We start from the raw sequence: 21,484 nt of genomic DNA, 5'->3' as shown, positions 1-21,484 counted from the left end.
CCTTGGGCAGGACTGTTTCCTCACATGAGCCACGCCTGCTGCTCTGTAACCGAGTCTGTGGAGAGGGAGTGATAAAATAATTTAAAAGAAGGGATCACCCCGGGGAGATAAGTATTTAATTCCCCAAGTATAATGAAAATTGATAATAAATGTGAATGCATTAAATCTTTTTTGCAAACCACATATTCACCAAAGCAAGAGTCCACTATTAAGCATTTCTGTTTTAAACATTATTAATTTCTCCACTAGTTGCTAGAGGGACTCCTGCAGTACCGCTTCCGGCCGCAGTGGCGCAAGAGAGGCCCCCCCCCCCCCCTCCACACACACACACACACACACACACCGCTCCGCTAAAGATGTGAAAATGGCGGAGCTACAAATGCTTCTGGAAGAGGAGATTCCAGCTGGACGAAGCGCACTACTAGACAGTTTTACTAATTTGGAAAGAGTCGCGGAATACTGCGAAAGCAACTATGTCCAGGTAGGCGGAAGAAAAGACGGTGTTAGTTGTGTTTTTTTCTCACGGTAGTCACGGTTGAACCGTTGCTAGGCTAGCTGATGCTAACGCTGCCGATGTGATGCAGCCGTGTTAGCTAAGCTAGCCTAGCATCGGCTAAAGCAAAAACAACCCACTGTCAAGACATTTAAATAAATATTTCGCCTTTTTGCTGCCACCTTAATGTAAAGAGGCTTCATATGAAACACTGAGACTTGCTTTTAACGCTACAGCGCCGTAAAACACGTGATTTATGGCTTTTTAACACATTAAAAATGCCCCCATTCGAAGCCTGCATTGCTATGATTCCTCAGCTTCATTCATACATTGCTCTTCAGGTGGGAAAAGACAGTGTGATGTTGCATTTTCTGAGCAAGATGTGATGCATTTGCGTGTGTTTGAGCGTAATCGATCCCATTCAGATGCGTTTGCTTTGTAGTAGTCTGCAGGTGGGAGCGATTTTGCAGCAGGAGCTTCGTCTCATCCTTTACTTTTCAGGCCCGTTATCACAGGGGATGAAATTTGGGAGCAGTGTTGGCAGGGAGAGGTTGTGACAAGGTGTGATACTGAAATGTGACATGTTGAACAGGGCTGATCAGGTCTGACAGGTTGGATGTTGGCAGCTAGCATTAGTCATGTTGGATTGTTGACGCTGGTTTTCATAATCTTGACAGAAGAAAACGATCTGCAGATCTTTGACTTTTCCAGGTGTGATCCACATGTTACAGGTGTGCAAACTCAAATCCCACCTTTTTATTTTCACAGTGAAGTATTAGTCTGATGCTTAGTGCATTCCTGGAGTTATTATTTTGTGCCCCCAGTTACTTTCAATAACCACCTGAGGAGTGAGGTTGGCTGGTTTCATTCAGATGTGAGCTGTGTTTTTGCAGTGTTTGTGAGAAAAGGTGTCCGATTCAGAGCCTTTACCGAGCATTTTCAACCACTCTGAGTAAAACGAATGTGGATGGATTTATTCCCAAGATTTAATGTATTTTGGATACAAATTTTAGCTGGTGAATCTACATTAGATCAACTAAGAATATGACAATTATACTATACATTTTTGACCAGCTGCAAATGTATTTCGGTATGTAAATGATTACACAATTAATTTGACAAACCATAACAATAAAAAACAATACAGTAGAAAACACTTCAACCCTTTTAATAGCAATACAGGACATATTTCTCACAAATTGTTTGATTTCTCCTCATTTTAAACATCTTATATGTAGTATTTTTTTTACCTTAATATATGATATGATCATTTTTATAATAGGGATGCATCGATATGATCTACTAGATCAATACTGACCTTATTAAGAGGGTCTGGTATCAGCCACATGTGACCGATCAGTATTAAATACTGTTCATTCTTCAGTGACCCATAATTCAGGTACCAGAAATACGAAGTACGTCACCTACCAGGCTGTTAGAGGGTGACTTTTACTTTATCTTTACCCACTAAACTCACTCGTATGTACAATTTCTCTGTGGCTGGTAGCTTGCTGGTCCATGCATCCATCCTCTCCTTCCAAAGATTGTATCATCTGTCTGTTAGAAAGTGTGCCCAGTACATCAAGAATGTCGCTTTTCTGCGCCGCAGGAAGCAGCAGCTGCAGCTTGACGCCTGACTTTTTGCCACATAACCTGTTTGTCTTCATGATCCAGACACACTGCTCACTCCTTTAAAGGGTGTGTGTGTGTGTGTGTGTGTGTGTGTGTGTGTGTGTGTGTGTGTGTGTGTGTGTGTGTGTGTGTGTGTGTGTGTGAGATGATTTGTCGTATTGGATTGTGAATTATCCTGCATCACACGCTCACTGCGTTTCACATAAAAGAGAATAGACATGTCACCACTGCTGTTTCAACTGGTGAGGACGGCCCTTCGCTTTATTGTGCTGCCTCTCATTATGTTTTATCTTTATTCAGGTTCATAATTATTTAATGTCACTTCAGCCCCAAAAAAGGGGCGGAAGACGGGGAAGATATTCTTCCTATTTCCTGATTTTCATTTGACATGTTAATATCATAAAATACAAAGAAATATAAATATAAGAAGCACTAGATTCTTTCTGGGCTATCTTGACAGATGGCTCTCGTAGTATAGCTGTGATTTTGAATTTAGAACAAAATCAATCAATAACTCAATATCCAATCACAAACCAAGCATTGCTGTGGCCTAGAGTGTGTTGTTGTAAATCAATCTGCTGCTGCGATGCAGTTGTATGGCTCGTTTCCACCGCTCCAAAACCAGAAGATTATCAAGTTAACTATAACTTAAGACGAGCTTAAAGACCAGCCCGAAGATAGTCAGTTAACTATCACGTCAAATACACATAAATGCTGCAAATCCTCACATTTTAGAAGTGTGAACAAGCTATTTAATTGGATTTTTGCAAAGCATTGATCATAAATAGATGCACTATACTTAAAATGATTAAGTACTTGTATTCTGTACCTCCTCCTCGCAAGCTGCGATGCATTCAGTGTCGGTAAAGAACCGTTTCCCAGCAGAAACACAAGCGCATCCATCTGCCTTTTGATGCCCGTGCTGCCTCAGAAGTCTGCTGCCACACTGGCTGCAGCGCCATTAAAGTTTGTTGTCACTTAAAATGTTACTTCTTGGCACTGAAACCGTTTGATGCAGCAGTTTCCCTCATTACTGCTGCCACAAAATGCATTCAGGTTCCGTTTTAATTGTTTAGATGCATAACTATCTGCTCCACGGATGATTTAAATGTGTTAAATAATGACACGTGTGCAGGAGTATGGTGTCAGAAAGAGCTTGTGGTCGAATGTTGCGGGTTTAATCGCTATATTTTCAGAAAGCTTGAGCGTTTTTACCCAACTCTGATGTCTTTCTGTGCACTATAAAATGCAAATGTCTCTTTTCTTTTATTCAGTCTCCAGACAAGGAGAGAGCGCTGGAGGAGACAAAGAACTACACTACCCAGTCTCTGGCCAGCGTAGCCTACCTGATCAACACGCTGGCCAACAATGTCCTCCAGATGCTCGACATCCAGGCCTCGCAGCTCCGTCGCATGGAGTCCTCCATCAACCACATCTCACAGGTTGGCAACTGATGCACACAAACTACAGACAAAGACTTTATCTAAACAGGCCATTCGTGTTAGTGGCAAAAATAAGATTGTGCCCCGTCCTCTCGTTCTCAGACGGTGGACATCCACAAAGAGAAAGTCGCCCGGCGGGAGATCGGCATCCTCACCACCAACAAGAACACGTCCCGCACACACAAGATCATCGCCCCGGCCAATCCAGAGAGGCCCGTGCGCTACATCCGCAAGCCCATCGACTACAGCATGCTGGACGACATGGGCCACGGAGTCAAGGTGGTGCTTTTGCTCTTTTCCATCTTAATTTGACTTATCTGTGTGGATGAACCGCTGCTGCAGCTGGGAATGGAAAAGTCCTGATTCAGCTTTTAGTGATGGTATTTAAAGTGAAAGACATAAACAGGAAACGCAGTTTATGAAGTTAATTTGAAGTTGTTCTAGAGCTGGTGGAAAGGTTTGTTTTTCTAACTTTTCTGTGTGAAGCACTGAGACGTTTTACTTTCTCAGGCTTTCAAAAATACTTCATATTATTGGTTGACAAGCAGAAAACTGTTGGATTTTACGTTTCAAACTATTTTATCTGTTCGCTGCAGAGCGATGAGAGCTTAAAGAGGGATTCATGCGGGTTATTCACTGCAGAGAATCGGATGTAACGGACTTTTAGCGGTCAAACAATCACTATTGACTTTCAGTGACGAGTAATGTGAGAAAAGAATCGATAACTTTTCAGCATGCTGGATATTAATGTCACGCAGGACATAAATTCAACTAGATATACTCCCTCGTAAACCTGCTAACAGCTTCCTGTGCAATGATCTTTTCTAGATTTTTTGGGAATTCAGCTTCCCACTGATTGTGTGAACAAAGAGAAGCTTGTTTTCCAGAATCTCAAATCCGTAGTTTGAACCTTCCAAAGGTCTCAAAGAAGGAATTCCTCCGATTTGAACAGAGCTATTGTTGCCTGAATCTAACCAGCCTCATGCATGAATAATCGCTTTCTCTCTTCCTTCACTCACTAATCCTCTGATTTCTTCTTCTTCTCCTTCTGCTTGCCTAATTCTATCTTTATAATCAACCGCAGTGGTTGCAAAGGTTTAAGGTAAGACTTTCAAAGTAAGAGCCTCAACAAAAGAGTTTGTTTTGTTTTAAGCTGCTGTGAGAGAGTTTATTTTCTATTAAAGGATTAGTTTGTCATTTTGCCGATTTATACTTATTTGTTTTTGTTGTTGAGAGATTGATTGATTGACTAAACATAATTCTCAAAGTGTCGAACGGTTCCTTCAAAGACCGGCTGATGTTGTGAAGGTTTTCATGGTTCCTGTCTCTGAAGTCCTTTGGGTTAACTGACACATTTCCACCACCATGTTCTCCTCCTGTAGGCCAGCGCTCAGAACATGAAGGCCGGAGGAGGAGGAGGAGGAGGAGGAGGTGCACTCCCTCGCACAAACCCCCCCACACAGAAGCCCCCCAGCCCGCCCATGTCAGGGAAAGGGACCCTTGGGTATGTAGCGGTGCCGCGTGTCCAGATGGACTTGTTTGTCCGTCAGAGGACTGTAGCTGGAAGCCACGAACCCTCCAGATGGGCCTGGTTGCTCCCAGTTTCATCATCACCTCTTTTACCTCCTTGTTTAATTACTGTCCTTCGGGCGCTTTAAAATCCACTTCGGCGCCAGTTCTCAGCGCGGCGGTATTCTTTATTTATTTCCTTTATCCGTGCTGCGGAGCGGGTTTTAAAAAGCTTCTCCTAGTTTGTTCTCTCCAAACTGCTGCAGTCTGACTCTTATAGTTTCTTGCACACACCTCACAAACAACACATTCAGACTTATTGACCTCAGGCGTTACTTTTTAAAGGCTTGACAACATGTACAAATCTTTCCTCTCAACGCATCAAATGATTGCCTCTTAAAGCAGATTGAACATGAAAAGAAAAGGTTAATGGAAAGAGCTGATTTTTCTATACAAAAAACTGTATATGCTTGTAGATATATGGACATATTTTAGTTTTTTTCATGAGAAAGGAAGCTGAATGTTAAGTCTTTAAACACAGGCGCTCATACGGGAAAACAACATTCTTTAATTAAACCGTTTGTGATTTAAATGTTTTATTGCACACAAGGACAGCTGAACAACCAGTGCATGGTTGCATTTCCATCTGTGGTCAGTTGTGAGTCTGCGGCCCACCTGACTTGCATGTCTGCAGGACTGTGGGAGGAAACCAGAGCGATATGCAAAGTCCATTCAGAGAGAACCACACGGCCACCGCTTCAGGCTGAAGACACTGAAGTAAAGGGTGCAGGAAACATGGAGCTGTCTGATGAAATACAGAGAAGGCTTGCGATTAGTTCTGAATCTGTGTCTGCGACCTTTTATTGGCATTTGTGTGATGTCAGGGGACACGAGGGGCGGGGCCAGAAAGGTCACCGTCTCTTCATGGCGGGAGTTTACCCTCAGCTATCACGATGTAACGCTTCACTTTCTTATTAGAGTCCGACAGACGCACGAATAGCATTTTCACAACAGTGTGCTAACAGTGAGGGTAGAATGAAGGTGCAAAAGGTTGGTATTGTGTGTCTCGTGACCCTGGAGATGGAGATGTGTTTCATGTGGCTGTTGAAGGTCTCTCTTATTCCACAGGGACATGAATGTTATCTTCTTGTCACTCTTGGGACCTTCTTGAGCGGCAAAGTGCTGTTTGTGTTTCTGTGTGTGTGTGTGTCTCCTGAGTTTGTGAGTGTGTCCACACCTTCATATTGGCCTTCAAAGGTGTGTGTGATCAACCCTCCATGAAGCCGGTGGCTGCGAGCAGACATCTTACTTTTGATATGTGTTTGTTTTTCATGATTTACTTAGAACTGAGGCGCTGCTGTCGGCTTATGAAACACTTTCTACGTTTTCCATTAGCGGGTTGTGAGTTCAGACTCATGCTCGGGTTTCATTTCATGGTAATTTGGTGATAAAGTGACTCAACCTTTACTAAACTCCTGCAATCTTATCTACACACATCTAAGTTTACACAACCTTCTGGGAACAGCTGATTTAATCTACCGGTCGACGTATGTAAACACATCAAGGAGGATTTTGAGCTCTTACATCTTCTGGAAGAGTTTTGTAGCCGACAGTTTGTCGTCCTCACGCCGCCTGTGGATCCACCTCAGCCCCTCCCCAATGTTCACCACCTGTCATACCCCATTTTTTTAAGTTTGCACTTGTTTGTTTCTTGCTCTCCCCCCCCTCCCCTTGCCCCCCTCCCCCTACACTTCTCTATGGGTGCCCCTCCTGTCCTCCTGACCCTCTCGCAGGCGCCACTCCCCCTATAGGACGCTTGAGCCGGTGCGTCCACCCGTTGTCCCTAATGACTACGTCTCGAGCCCGACGCGCAACATGGCGCACCCCCAGCAGAGCCCTGCACGCACTGCCTCCGTTAATCAGAGGAACCGCACGTACAGGTACCCCCTTCCCCCTTCCCAGCATGCCTCTCTACACTCCTTAAAGCTCCTCCCCCTTTCTTGTTCTCCTCTCCTACACCTAAAATGCGAGCCAGCTCCTGTGAAACATGCCTTTTCCCTTCTTCTTATCTGAAATGACTCCTCGTGGAAATCACTTTTACTCCTGTTTTTTTTTTTTGACCAACATTCACCTTTTTTAATCGACAGTTCCTGCCGGTTTATTTTGAAACCCCCCACCTGTGTGCTCTCCTCGCTGCTCCGATGGGGAGGTAGAGGTTTAAAGCTGTATTAGCCCGTCTAGACGCGGCTTCCTTTGGTAAAGTCATTACAGAGGCAGCGTCGCCCCACAGTCCCGTCAGCTCAACTCCCAAGACGACTCTTTCATCCAAAACCCGGGAGATATTCATAGATGTCTAAAATAAACCACATTAAAGTTTCGTCATTGCGCCCCATCTGTTGGCCAAATGTTTTGAATATTTCTGGTCCAGAAACACCTTCCCTGACTCTCCTCTCGGCACCAGGCTTTATCTGCACCGCTCCATCCACCGCTCCTCCTCTTCTTCATCTCTCTTCTGTCGTACAACGCGTCCGCCTCATGTGTCCCGGTCTTTGTCTTTGTCTTGTGTCGCCACTGCGTCGCCCGTGTCGTGTGTCCTTGGTGAGGCTTCCAGCTGCTTTTTTGTTATTATTTTTTTTTATCACTGCGACAGTCATTTCAAAGGCACAGCGGCTCACACTGACACGTCAATGCTCTTGAGGGTGCCACGTTAATAATAAGTGAGATATTGGGAAAGAAACACTTGAACTGTGTTGTTCCAGGATCCAGGATTAGAAAGCTGAACGAGGAGTTTTACACCAAGAAGAGAGCTTTGCTGAGCTGCATTTAAAGTACATTATCTGTGTTTTAACCAGGAACTATTCCAGGAACTCAGGAGCTTTACGTCTGTATGGTCCGACCGATGTGCATGATGCTATTTAACTCTTTCCAAAAGGGTTTCTGGTGTTTTATATTTGTAAAACAAGTGCAAAACTATCAATACCTTAAGATTTTCCGAAAGTGGGTGCAACTAGTATTAATATTAGGTTAAAGAATGGACATTTCTTGTGAAGTTTACTGTTGTTAAAAACACATTTAAGTGGCTTTTTGAGTATTTTAACAGAGTTATAGTTTGCAAATGAGCTGAGAACATCAGTGAGTAAGAAGAAGACGGAGCAACGGTTAAGATAACAAAACTTCGCTGTGTTTCTCTGTGTTACTAACGCAGGAATAAATAACCATGAAAAACCTTGTCTACTTTGGAGCGGCCATCTCCTTTCATTCATTACATCCATTCATTTATCAGAGTCGAACAACACAATGACTCTTTCTAGCCGATGCGATGGGAACCCAGACAGGAATGCTCTTTAGTTCCTGAGTTTAGTTCCTGTGGCTCCATAGTTCCTGGAACTATTTGGTCGAAAAAGGGCCACATGTGAAGATTTGAGTTTTTCCACAATAAAAGCTTTGACAAAGAATTTAGGCGAGCGCAATCTTGGCTACAGAGGTGCACGGTGTGTTTGTGGTCTGACGCGTTTGCTGCCCTACTCACCACCAGCAGTGGCAGCAGCGGAGGCAGCCACCCGAGCAGCAGCCGCAGCAGCAGCCGAGAGAACAGCGGCAGCGGCAGCGTGGGCGTGCCCATTGCTGTGCCCACCCCGGCCCCGCCCAACGCCTTCCCAGGTAACGCCTGCTTCCTGTTTCTTCTCCGAGCAGATGACTGTGTGTGTGTGTGTGTGTGTGTGTGTGTGTGTGTGTGTGTGTGTGTGTGTGTGTGTGTGTGTGTGTGTGTGTGTGTGAGACTAACTATCTTGACTAATATTGTTCAGTATTCAGGATTCCTGCATGCTCTAGTGTGATGTTAAATGTAGGAACCCTGGATCTACTGGACTCCTTTACTCCCTTCTCACTCTGATCTTGTCTTGACCTCCCTCACCTGTCTTTTCTCTCCCTCCTTTTTACCTCTTCAATCCCCTCGGTTCAGCCCCCGTCCCATCCAACCCAGCTAAACCTCCCCCCAACACTGCCACCACTCCCGGACCCCCTACCACGGCCCTAGACGGCCCCCCGCAGGCCCCAAACCCCCCTGTAGAGAACCCGCCTGTACCCCCGCCCCCTCCCCAGCTCCCTGCCTCTGCGGCCCCCACTGGCACGGTCCCCGTTGCTTTCGGCAACCCTGCACAAGGTGAGTGTAACCCGGTGGGAGAAGCTTGCACACCCTCCATCCCGCCTCACCTGACATGCATCCCCAGATGTGTCCTCACCCTGGGTAGGGATGGGAGAAGGTCTGAAATAACAGGAAGAACCTTTCAAGTGACTAGGATACCTAAGTTAAAAGTATGTTTATCCATAATTATAAATTAAGAAATCTTAGTCATGCCCTAAATCAGGTCATTTCCTTCTAATCTCAGTTTAAAGGTTCTTTCACACCTCATCTGTTCGGTTTGTTTCGGCTGGTGTAGAAGCTATTAAAGGAGCTCTGATGCAGACTGAGAAGAGGGCTCACTGCCTGCTTTCAAGCACAAAGCCTAACAAACATCAGAGGGGATTGACAATACAATCTTGAGTACAGAAAGGAAGGTAAACGAGATAAAGTCTGTTATCTGCATTTCAAAGGAAGGCTTTCCATTTAGCAAGTCTTACTTTTTTTAGAGTCTTACTTTGTCACCTACCCGACCCCCCCCCCCCCCAAACAATGAAGTGCTCAAAAAGAGCTTTAAAGGTCCACAGAGAGCGTTTCACTTCAGAATATTTATCAGAAGTCTGGATGTTCTGACGGATCTGCATCTACCTCATTTTTATTCCACTGCTGCTCTTCATCCCTCACAGCATCTCATCCGCTGCGCAGCGCGCGCGTGTGTGTGTGTGTGTGTGTGTGTGTGTGTGTGTGTGTGTGTGTGTGTGTGTGTGTGTGTGTGTGTGTGTGTGTGTGTGTGTGTGTGTGTGTGTGTGTGTGTGTGTGTGTGTGTGCGTGCGTGCGTGCGTGTAATGCATGAGCTGTGTGTTGAAATGCTTTACTGTGAATTCTTCATTTATGTTTATTCTGCTCTTTGTTGTTGTGTGGCTGTATATGGTAATTAGCAGTGAATTTAGAAAATATAAAGTATATTTTTTTGCCATTTTGTGATCGTTTCTGCAAATAATTGCCACTGAGCTAAACTCTAAAATATTCAGTTTCCTATTAAAGCAGAGAGCAGCTTGACCTCTCAGCTCAGGACACCAGAGGGGTGAGAAGTAAAACCCTAATCGACTCTCTGCCGCCCTCTGCAGGCGCTGCTCAGTTCTACAGCATGAACCGCCCGGCGCAGCCGCCCCAGAACTCGCAGGTCGGAGGCTCGCTGCCGTACCGCCGACCCGCCTCCGTCACCGGTCAGCCCAACATGGCCCAGAGCCAGCTCAACGGCGGGCCGCACTTCGCCCAGAACCAAGGTACGACTTACGATTGTTATATTCACATTTATGCCAATAGATCTTTTGGTGGCATCTTAAATATAGTTTTAAACGTAATACCTTCAACGTTTTCTCGTCGCATTGGCTACAGTTGGTACAGCAGATGCTGTGAGTGAGTTGCTCTTCTCTCCTTCAAAGAGAGTCCAGCTTCTCTCCCAGCCGGTAGACTTCAGAGGCAGCAGATCACCGCTGCCTGACTCCCTCCTCGTGTTTCTGCATCTTTTATGAAAAGATTTCTGTCATTTCTCATCAGCTTCACTAGACGTCAGCGGCTCTCTGAGATCTCTCGTCTCTCCGTCTGTCACGTCTATGAGTTTGTTTCTGTAACATAACGTATATTAAAACTGTAATTTAGGGCTGCAGCTAATCTCTGTTCACTGGTTTAACATCGGTTCATAAATTAACATTTTTAAATGTCTTGTTTTGTCCGACTAGAGATTTAAAACAAAGATATTTAAAGATATTACAGCAAATATTCACATTTACAAAACAGAACCAATTCATTTTTGTCATTTAGCGGCAACAGTTTAGATCATTTTGAACATAAGTTTTACAGTTTGAAGACATGGTAAATAAACATATAGTAAAAAGAACATTTTATATGTATTTTTATTATTTAAGTGGTATTTTATCAGTTTTTCTTTACCGTTGACAGCTAAATGCAATTTCCCAGAATGCAAAGTAGCATCTTAAAAATATCTTTAATTTCAAATGATATTAAAAGAGAGAAAAGTACGTTCTAGTCCAGATTAATTAAGACTTAAGTGAGTAGTTATTTTGATTATCAATTCATTGTTTTGAGTAAATAATTATTTTTATTTGAAATGAAAGATATTTTGAAGACGCTACCTTTCGTTTACATACCGTGATGTCATTTTTATTCCTGTTCTAATGTTCTCATGTCTGTCCTCCTCCTCCTCTTCCTCCTCCTCGTCTTCCTCCATCTCTGTGTAATGATGTGGTTTAGTGATAGCAGGCCCGCTCGCGCCCCCTCCCCCCTCAATGCAGATCACCCCTCAGCTGCCTCTGATGGGCTTTGTGGCCCGGGTTCAGGAGACTAGTAAGTGGCCTTTAGCATGACTGCATGACTACCGCCAACCCTCCCCGACAGTCACTCAGAGATTCGGTCCTTTCAGTGGAACGAGTGATGAACCTCCAACAGCAGCTGTGTCAGAGATCTGCTGCCGCCACATCGCAGCTTTATGAGTTATAAATACATTAATCCCATTTTTAATGTGCCAAATAGATTTTTATATCTCGCAACAATCCAAGGTAGATCTTCTAAAACTGCTGGTCCCTTTGGCAGCAAATGTTGGTGGTGGATCACTTGTTCACACTTTAATACGTGTGAACAAATAGAGCAAATCAGAATGCAGCATGTTTGCTCATGAGCATGATCCTCGGCTCCCTCATTTCTTTTTAATGCACGTTGAATCATGTTTGTGCACATGTAGTTCCTGTCGTGTCTCAGTAGTTTGTTTGGTCAGGTCAGTGGTGAGTGTGTGTGAATGTTGTCTCCATGCACCCAGCATGGACTCTTTGTTCCTCTCTCTCGGTGCATGACGATGTTGTCCTCACGCTCCCCTCTTTGCCTCTGATTTTGTTCCGGTTGTTTTTTCTTCCCGCCTGCCTGAAAACTATTTCTAGTCTCAGACGTGCCTCCTCCGCCTCCGCCCGCCGACGAGCCGGTGTTTGAGGAGCCCACGCCTCCTCCTCCGCCGCCGGAGGACTACGAGGACGACGAAGAGGAGGAGGATGAGGAGGAGTCGGCGGTGGTGGAGTACAGCGACCCCTACGCCGAGGAGGACCCGCCCTGGGCTCCACGCACCTACCTGGAGAAAGGTCTGCCTTCACCGACACGGATATCTGAGCTGCATCATTTTATACATCCAAGACGTATAATCCAGGTTTAGGATGTGGAGAAACCTGCGTTTGTCTCACATTTGCGCCTAAATCCTGATTTCTTTCTGCTTCAGTGGTGGCCATCTACGACTACGCTCGGGACAAGGAGGACGAGCTGTCGTTCCAGGAGGGCTCCATCATCTACGTGATCAAGAAGAACGACGACGGCTGGTACGAGGGCGTGATGAACGGGACCACGGGCCTCTTCCCCGGCAACTACGTCGAGTCTATCATGCACTACGCCGACTGAACAATCCCCCCTCTGAGCGGACGAGGAAGAGGAGCGGGAGGAGCGTTTGATGGGGAAGGGAAGGGAAGGGGAGGGAGGGAGGGGAGCCAAGGGTTAACGGTCAAAGACTTTGATCAGACAGAGCATGATCACCTCTGGGCGAAGAACAGAGAGACGGGGAAAGAAGAAGAAGAAGAAGCAGTTTTTTAAAGAAGCTGCAACATGACAAACTGATGCCCGGTCACTCTCTCGACAGGCGCCATTGTAAAACAACCACTACTCTAGATATATTCTCCCCTCTGACATTTCTTTCTTTGTTTCTTTCTTCGACTGAGGAGGACTGGACGGTGATGGATTTATTGTATTTAGAGAGTTTTGTGTTACATTATGAGGCCACTACATTGATTTTTGCTTCATTTTTCTTTGTTTTACCAATTTGCCCTTATTTGACAGAATATTTATTTGGATTTGGTAGTGGGATAAATGGTGAGCAGGTGGACTGCTGAGAGGGATTTCAATGTCGCAGCCTTCGGAGAAAGGGCTGCAGGAGAATGCCTTCATGTGTCCATGTTCTCCTTAACACTCCAGAGACAACTACTCCTCTATATATATATATCTATATATATATATATATATATATAAAGTATAATGCAACAATATCCTCGGTGGGAGATAAACTGTAGTTTCCGTACTTGACAAAGTATTTGTTTAGGTACCTCAGCAGAGAGCGTGCCAAAGCTGACATTCACTAAGATAAGCACATCACACGTCTGAAGGTGACACTACGCTAGAGAAGACGAGTGCTTTAAGCCCGGATTTAAGTTAACTTAATAATCTGAGATGTAGTCTGAGGTTTGAGTCTCCGTGCTCCACTTTGAATCCAGCCCTCACACGCGAGAGGAACGAGGTCCTCAGTTGCACAATGACCTGGGTGTTGAAGTCTTACTTCATGAATAGAAGAAGTTTATGAGCTCGACTGAGGCGAAGCATTTGCAGTGTTCATATGCATTCGAAACGAAGACTTTTATTTTTGTTTTTGGCGTTTACCAAGAGGTCCAGAGTGTGGTTTTGCTTGCAGAGCGGCAGACTGCATGTTTCGACAAGGAGGAAAAAAAAAAAAAAGTTCTTTTCTGCTCTACTGATGATTAATGTCTTAATATTTTTAGATATGGTGTGGTTTGGTTTTTGATATTCACCCACGACGACCACGATGCATTTAGGTCATTTCTAAGATGCTTGTGCCATATTGAAGTGTGTGTTGCTGTTCAGAGGTTATCACTTCATTTGCAATAAATCGGCCAGAGTCGGGTGAACTCCACCTCTACAGTCTTCAGTTTTCCCGAGTTGTTTTAAATCAAAAGCACATACATTTGTAGTAAAAAGGTGTAGAAGAAGAACTAATATAAATGTGAGATGTATTATGTCCTCAAAACAGGACTTATTGAATATGAAAAGATGCCAGCTGTTGTGTTGAAATGGTTTTAACCGTCGGTCGCAGGCCCCCCCGACACGCTAACGCCGTCGGTGTCGACGTCGTTCGTCCTCCGTTGCGTCTCCAATGCGCTTGGCTGTTGGGTGTTTGCGAGGGCTCAGTGCTTGTACTTCTGTCAGAATCTTTATTTTCTATTAAAAAAAAAAAAAGAAAAGAAATAATACCAAGTGGGTCTGTATGTGAGTCTTGCATGCCATTGTTCTTATCTGTACTGGTGTCGAGATCACCCATTCTTAAAAAGACAAGCAGCCCTGCAGCTCTGACCCGGCACCACCAGCCTCACCCAAAGAGACTGAAGTCAAGCTCACGTCCCAGGAGTGGCCTGTGTGTGTGGGGGGGGTGAGTGGAGGGACGAGGAGGGACGAGCTCCCCCCGGACACTAGCCGTCATTACGTCAGTGGTAAAAAAAATGGTGTGTTTTTTAAGCTGCTAGTGAATCCTGCGGACAGAGACACCCAGCAGGCCCGAGGTGACCAGCGAGGCCGCTGGTCTGCAGGGTTCACAGCTCCCCGGAGTCACAGGCGTCCCTCGGGATGTCCAGTTTAACGGTCCATAATGCCATTGTGTTGCACAGTTAAAGTTGAATTGCAGAAGTATCATATTTGTAAAATCATGAGAACAAAGACAATAAAATTATTAAGATTTATTGGTGCTTGGTTCTTGTTTTGTATGTTTAATTGATCTCTCTGGGGAATGTTAGCCCATAAGAATAGGATCTTTGCACCTGGAAATGCTCACATTGATATTATCATTTTATATGCAGACGATGCTCCTTCTGAGACGAAGAGACGTTGATGTAGTTGCAACAAATTAACAGGAAAATACTGATTTTTTTGTAATAGTCAAAATCACCGGTTGCATGCGCCAGAAGAGCGTTTCATTAAATGGATTGTAGAGATCAAACTATTGAGTATTTCACTATTTTAAAACGATTAAAGAAAAGTCAGAAACGCATCATTCATGAAGCAGAAATAGTGTTTTTATTCTCAGTCATCTCACAGCCTTGTTTCAGCTTTACTTGTCTACTGCTCTCTGCTGAGTTGGCAATATATATCGATGAACTTGTGTATGTTTTGGGACATCACACTACCACCAATCTAAAATATGCTGTATGCAAAATACACATAAGTACAGCATAGTACAGTCACACTAATGCATGACTAACTCTGGTTTTTCGGCTATTAAGTAATGCTGGAGTTTCCTTTTAAGAAAGGAAAAGGAGTTCCTTCTCTCCTAAAAGTCTTCTGACGTTCAGAGGAGAGAGACATCAGTGCTGATCAGTTGTAGTCTGACTGGGACCCGTTCTTAACTTTCTATTCAAAGAACATATCGCGACTCTTTTAGGAGGAAACGCATTCTTTTTCTTTTTCTTCTTCTTCTTCTTCTTCTTCTTCTTCTTCTTCTTCTTCTTATCCAATAGGAGTTAAGAGCGCACTTCCTGCTTTATGTCTCCTTTCCTCTGCTCTCCACTCTCAGCTTGAAGTATTTTTTTATTTTATAGTATCGGTTATTTGTGTTTTTAATTCACTGAGGAGATGGAGCAGCTGACTGTGGTCTTGCTTCTGTTTGGGACGTTCACGCTCAACGCCGGTAAGTTTGGAAAGAGCACGTGCGTTTATTTAATTACCTTTGACAATCGGACATTCATCAGTGTTTCTATTCTGTCAGAAAGGCAAAGATCAGCCTGTGAACCGTTGTATAGATCAGCTTAAAGAGACTGAATGATTAAAGGAGATTTCATTGAATACTTTACAAGTTTGTGGAACTTGTAATTTACTACATTACTACATTTCAGGGGCCAATACTGTACTTTCTTCTCCACCATATAAAAAGTATTCATAGACTGAAGTAGAAGTACTCTACTATAAATATTTCAGTATATCATTAGTACTGATCCATTCTACGTAAAATCTGTAACATCACAACTAACTTTATCTGTGGAATGAAATTCTAGTGGATTATAAAGTTGCAGAGAAATTAAATAAACTCATAAATACCTCAGATTTCCCTCACAAAACGTATGGTGAGCTTGTAAAAAAGCATTTCTTATCAATTAAACTACAGGAAGTAGTGACTCAAATGAACAAGATACTGCATTATTAATATATAATCCAACAGAATAATATACATGTAATATAACAATGGCATGCCTGCTTAAAGAGTACTTTTACTAAATATACGTGCTTTTTATACTATAAGTACAATATGCTGATGTTAATGGACATGATCAAAAAAACATTTAGGAATTAAATATGAAATTATCACGTCATCTTGTTGTTTTTTTTAGCGAACTACCCGGTTTACGAGAAGGTAGGTGACACAGTGGTCCTCACTCCAGACTCTGCGGTGGATCCCGGTGCTCCCTTCAAGAGCATCGTGTGGAACCACGGAGCAGACACCGCTGTGGACTGGTTCGGAGGCGAGCCGTCCTACCGCCGCCACTTTAAAGGTATATTCACACAACTCCACGTGGGATTCAACAGCAGGGCAGAAAACGAATGTTAACGCTGGTTTTAAGTTTCCTTAATGAGCAAATGAAGTAGATTTTAAGGGATTCAGTCTATATTTATGGTTGAATGTTTCTTAATTTTCAGATTTGACTCCTTACTGAACTTCCATGTAACAGACACACACCCTCACAAATGTCATACTTATTTAGAAACAAATAAATTACATTTTAAGGGATTTATTCTCAGGTCATCCCCTGATATGTGCTAAATCAATGGATTGCAATATATTAGTTGGATTTAAGTGTTTTCAAACCTTAGAATCAAAGGTATTATGATGGGTTCATATCAGTGGTCGGACATATTTTTAGGTGTAAATTGAATATAATAGGGATTCATGTATTTTAATAGTTTCATTTAGATTATCCAACCCCTAAATGGAAAAATACAGGTAAATTAAGGTAAACTGTATTGTAAGTGTAGTTATTTTTTACACCTTAAAAAAACGTGAAACCTGCAGATAGTCCAACTAATAACACATTTAAATGAACACAATATTTTCTATGGAATGCCATTAAGCCAAATATAATGACTAAATATGCCAATGAAATATATCCAGAAATACACAAAATGAGGCAGTAAATGCAAGTAAATATAAATACACGTTTATTTATTTCAGGAGACTTTTATTTATTTATTTATATATTTATTTAATATTGGCTTAAATGGTACTGAAGTGATAAATGAATGGATTGTGATATATTAAGATTTATTTTAATATGCTGCCTGGGTGCATCGTAACGATGACTTCACATATTTGTAGGTCGCAGTGCGCTGAATATTTCGACTGGAGCGCTGACGATCACAGGACTGATGAGAAATGACAGCGGCAGCTACGGAGCAGAGATCAACAACAAAACCACCAACCCCACGCAGCTGCTGGTCATCTGTAAGAGGCTGGATTTGAAATGAGGTTTGACTGAAAGAGTTTAGTTTTCACCTGAATTCAAATGTCCCCCTTTGTTTCCATCAGCTCCTGTCCCTAAGCCCACCATCTCCATGTGGTGTGACTCTGAGATGACCCACTGTGGCTTCACCTGTGAAGGCAACACCACAGGTGCTGAACCGGTCACCTATGGGTGGCGGATGAGTGACTACGTGTTGACGTCAACCAAGGTGCACAATATAACAAAGGTAGGGACCAGATGCATGTGTCATCTGTGAATCAGGAGTTCCTAATCATCACTTTTGAGTTTAGCAACTGTCTCTCCCCTGATGTTATTGTTGCTCATCATTCAAAATAATATGTGTGTGTGCTTTATGAGCCTCAACACTATCTTTGGCTCCCCTTGCAGGAGGAGGTAGAGCGCAGCTTCAAATGCATGATGGAGAACCCAGTCAGCTACAAAGGCAGTGACCCGGTCCTCAACCCCTTCCCCAGTGAGTCCTCACACTTTCCACATCGGGTCCTCGCAAACCATTTGCTGTTTTATTCATTTATTCACGTTTTGTTTTGTTCTTGTAGATATGCAGGAAAGGAAGTTCATCTTGTTCATAACTCTACTCGTAGTAGTGGCAGTAGTGATTGTGTCTTTGTGTGTCCTCTTTATCAGACGCAAGAAAGGTAAGAAGCCACAAAATACATATTCTATCACATTCAAAATGTATTATCATTCTGAATATATTACCAAATCTTTGCCTCTAACTTAACGTCTGTAGGTGTGTTAATCTCTGTAGATCTGACTCTGGTTGTGGGATTATATTTATTCAAAGATGGCGGTTACAAAAGGATGCAAAAAAGTCATCAATGCCAGAGCAACAGTGTGACATGGGGGATGTTATATCTTGCTGCAAATGTCTTCTAAAGAGAGAAAGTTCATATATCTAAAACAAAAATGCATGCTCAACGTGACGATCTAGTCGCCCAGTTGATGAATGGAAATAAGTTGTTTGTTTTGCGTGCTTGACTGCAGTCAGAGCCTGAGTCAGAGAAAACACAAATTCCATATTTTAAAAGAGCGAGACCGGACAGGCCTTCATCTGCGCTGCAGCAGAGACTGTGGCAACATTGTGAAGCAACACTGAGGCTGAAAGTAACCCAGTGACGGTTGACTGCACACCCATGGGTACACTGTGATGGAGCTCATGTGCCTAAATGTGGGGCTCCATGCGTAGCTTACTGCCTGACAGCGTACTATTTTAATCGACATGATACTCGTCTCTCAACAAGACATGACATGTCACAGTGAAGTTAACATTTCTTCTTCTTTGATACAGGACGAGATGCTGATGGGACACCTCCCGGTAAGATACCACACCCACTGTAACGTTCCATTTGTTTTTAGTCTCATCTTTAGTGTAGTCTGTTTTAAACTATTGCACGTCATTTTCTGTTTTCATACCATGCAGAACATCAGTTTGAACCTGAAGCAGAGTTTTTCTACAGTGTTGTTCTTGTATTAAAGGATCTTCCACTAAATGTACAACATGAGATTATTTCCGCTCACATCATACGTCACACTTGTGACTCGAGCACGAGGATGTTATATTTATCTGCAATTTGATGTGAACTCGCATCGTGGGAGAAATACAATGTGGATAACACAATGTTTTTTCTTTTCATTTGACAGAGAATGTAGAAATGATTTCACCCGGCCAGCAGCCACCAGTGGATGAAGAGGCAGCAGAAGCTGAAGTACAGTAGACTTCAGATGAACCTGTGTCCGTCAGCTTCATCTGTTTGTAACCGCTATGAGCTCAAATGCAAAAGGTCCAGGGTTGATGTTTTCTGCTGCTTTAGTCTCATGCTGTTTGCACTTTTATTTATATTCTCATTTCAGCACAAAAGTGTCTGTCACGACGTTACAGTCCTGTTTCCTGCAGCTCCTCTCTGCCCTTCTGCAGCTCTGACTCAGTGAAATATGAAAGCAAACGATAATTACTAAGTACATTATCTGTTATAAGTAGCTCTTACCAAAAATCTCCCTCTGATTCTTCACAACCCGTTCAATCACTGGACTTTTTATTGAGCTGACAACACCGAGCTATTTATAATGTTTATATTATCAGGTGACGCTCTCAAGGCTGAAAGCCACAGAAGACTGTTACAAGCTAAATATTCATCAGGTATCACTTATTCAGAGATTTCTTCTTCTCTGTATTTCTCGTATAAACTGCTAAAAGAAATCCTCTTAAATCTTATGACAGGAATCATGTTATCAAGCAAACAGTTCTGAGGTGAGAGCAACATACCAAAGAGAAGAAACACATCATATACATGTTATATTGTTACATATCAGCAGGAAGTCTTTCAGTCAATGGAAGAGAGCAACTATTTTATTTATTGAATGTTTTAGATTTTAACATTGCAGCTGGAGGCGCGTGTGTTCAGTGTCGTTCCTTCTTTGTCCACCAGAAGGCATCATAACACTACCAGTTAAAGCAGCTGCGCTTTAAAGTGACTTCACTACATGGACTGTAAAGATGGACGACACGTGGACTGTGGATAGTGATGTTTTGAGTGTACAGTCTGTACCTTCATTTGTGAATGCTGATAGATCATTTTAATTTGATTATTATGATTGATATTGTTTGTGACGCTGAAGTCTTTGAGCTAACTTCTTTTAAAAGAGGTTGAACTGTGAAGCTGTGTCCTAAAGCAATACTGCATACTACTTCAGTACACTGTGTACTTGTAGCAGTTAGTATACAAGAACTTCAACATATGTAACTGCTTCATACTAACAGGAAGTGATGCCATATATCTGGAACAAATAAAAATGTGTTTATATATTGCCTCAGTGTTGATCAGCTCTTCTTCCTTTGTGCATTGCATTGTGGGAGAATATTGTCCATCAGCAGCACACTCAGCGCTTCACACGTTAACATCAGCTCATGAGTATATGTTAAATACTACCACGCTAACACTTGTACTGCTCACTGAAAGAACTCTGGGTCAGATTTCCTCCCAGCTCGGTTTATAACGTGACAAAGTGAAGCCACACATTGTGGACAGGTGCTCCATTGTCACAGCGTCACTCAATACACTCTCATATGTCAGCATGGCTCGTCTCTGACGCCTTTCCTCACTCACAGTAGTGAGATAGTATCTGTTCACTGTGGCTCACTCTAGTGAGCTCTCCCACTATGTGTTGAGTGGTTAAAACATCTGTTCTCACGTCTTTAAACTTGTGATGAATTACTGCTCACTATGAAAACCTGTGTTCTGTTTGCAGTCATTTCATTTATTGTGATTTTGTTATGATGTTGTGTTGAATATGCACAATTAAAGCACATTATAAACTGAAAATCTTAAGAGTAGTCCTGCACCGTTGCCTCATCCTCAGGCTGTGTCTTGAAGCGAGCCCCCTGAGTCCAAACCTAGTTTAGAAAGTACATTCATTGAGGTGATGGTGTGCTAAAATATATATGTGTTTTTAATTGAGCTAGCGGCACGGGTCTAGGGAACGCCCTGAGGCTGGAAACTGGAAACTCTTGGAGACATATGTACAGTATTTAACACCCAAACTGTAAAGTTTAGTTTGATGATTAAAGGATAAAAAAGAGAAATCCTGGCGTAAAGCAACCTTTTGTACCCAGAGTGGTTTATTCGGGGCGGACTGCATCTCACAGCTTCAACACGATGGATCAGGATGTTTGTGACCTGGTGGAACATTTGACTTCACCTGTTAAAGACACACAGAGCACATTATTCTTCTTCTCAACAGCTCTCAGATTGTGTCCCGCTCAGAAATGACAGCGTTGCACTCATTTACAACATAAGTGCTACCTTTTGAGATGACTCTTCCTGAGCGTTGACAGCTGAGAGCAAAGAGAGAAGACGGATGGAATTTAAATTTGTGAGGACACATGCCCCCCGGGAACACAGCCGATGGCCAAAAAGTGGATTTA

The 21,484-nt window shown here is 43.1% G+C and overlaps 2 protein-coding genes across 16 annotated transcripts; both read left to right on the top strand.

The window, feature by feature from the left end:
- Positions 1-330: 330 nt before the first annotated feature.
- On the top strand, positions 331-12,718 carry LOC137879192 (abl interactor 2-like). Of its 14 annotated transcripts, XM_068719833.1 has the most exons (12): positions 331-481; positions 3,400-3,567; positions 3,670-3,846; positions 4,652-4,669; positions 4,950-5,071; positions 6,870-7,016; positions 8,612-8,736; positions 9,038-9,238; positions 10,324-10,482; positions 11,471-11,563; positions 12,151-12,345; positions 12,480-12,718. In XM_068719833.1, the coding sequence occupies exons 1-12, from the start codon at positions 365-367 to the stop codon at positions 12,653-12,655; spliced, it is 1,698 nt and encodes a 565-aa protein (XP_068575934.1). In that variant the 5' UTR covers positions 331-364; the 3' UTR covers positions 12,656-12,718. The 14 variants fall into 14 exon arrangements, with proteins under 14 accessions (XP_068575934.1, XP_068575935.1, XP_068575939.1 ...); XM_068719834.1 differs by lacking the exon at positions 4,652-4,669; XM_068719838.1 differs by lacking the exon at positions 6,870-7,016 and having other exon boundaries at positions 8,615-8,736.
- A 2,885-nt stretch (positions 12,719-15,603) lies between these two features.
- On the top strand, positions 15,604-20,330 carry LOC137879074 (CD48 antigen-like). Of its 2 annotated transcripts, XM_068719647.1 has the most exons (8): positions 15,604-15,716; positions 16,414-16,575; positions 17,397-17,522; positions 17,607-17,767; positions 17,929-18,013; positions 18,099-18,197; positions 18,851-18,877; positions 19,204-20,330. In XM_068719647.1, exons 1-8 carry the CDS (start codon positions 15,662-15,664, stop codon positions 19,275-19,277), a joined length of 789 nt encoding a protein of 262 aa, XP_068575748.1. In that variant the 5' UTR covers positions 15,604-15,661; the 3' UTR covers positions 19,278-20,330. The 2 variants fall into 2 exon arrangements, with proteins under 2 accessions (XP_068575748.1, XP_068575749.1); XM_068719648.1 differs by lacking the exon at positions 18,099-18,197.
- Positions 20,331-21,484: the final 1,154 nt, after the last annotated feature.

This window comes from Cebidichthys violaceus, unplaced genomic scaffold (genome assembly GCF_023349555.1).
Source record: "Cebidichthys violaceus isolate CVI_PGR_0920_01 unplaced genomic scaffold, fCebVio1.0.p SCAF_24, whole genome shotgun sequence".
Taxonomy (NCBI): domain Eukaryota; kingdom Metazoa; phylum Chordata; class Actinopteri; order Perciformes; family Stichaeidae; genus Cebidichthys; species Cebidichthys violaceus.
Note: the sequence above shows the minus strand (reverse complement) of the source record. Positions and strands in the feature narration are given on the sequence as shown.

Excerpts from the sequence above, each read along its gene's own strand:
- LOC137879192 (XM_068719833.1), top strand. The coding sequence starts at position 365 with ATGGCGGAGCTACAAATGCTTCTGGAAGAGGAGATTCCAGCTGGACGA. Across the intron at positions 482-3,399 it reads GCGAAAGCAACTATGTCCAG|TCTCCAGACAAGGAGAGAGC; the intron begins GTAGGCGGAAGA and ends TCTTTTATTCAG. Across the intron at positions 3,568-3,669 it reads CCATCAACCACATCTCACAG|ACGGTGGACATCCACAAAGA; the intron begins GTTGGCAACTGA and ends TCTCGTTCTCAG.
- LOC137879074 (XM_068719647.1), top strand. The coding sequence starts at position 15,662 with ATGGAGCAGCTGACTGTGGTCTTGCTTCTGTTTGGGACGTTCACGCTC. Across the intron at positions 16,576-17,396 it reads CTACCGCCGCCACTTTAAAG|GTCGCAGTGCGCTGAATATT; the intron begins GTATATTCACAC and ends ACATATTTGTAG. Across the intron at positions 18,198-18,850 it reads CTTTATCAGACGCAAGAAAG|GACGAGATGCTGATGGGACA; the intron begins GTAAGAAGCCAC and ends TCTTTGATACAG.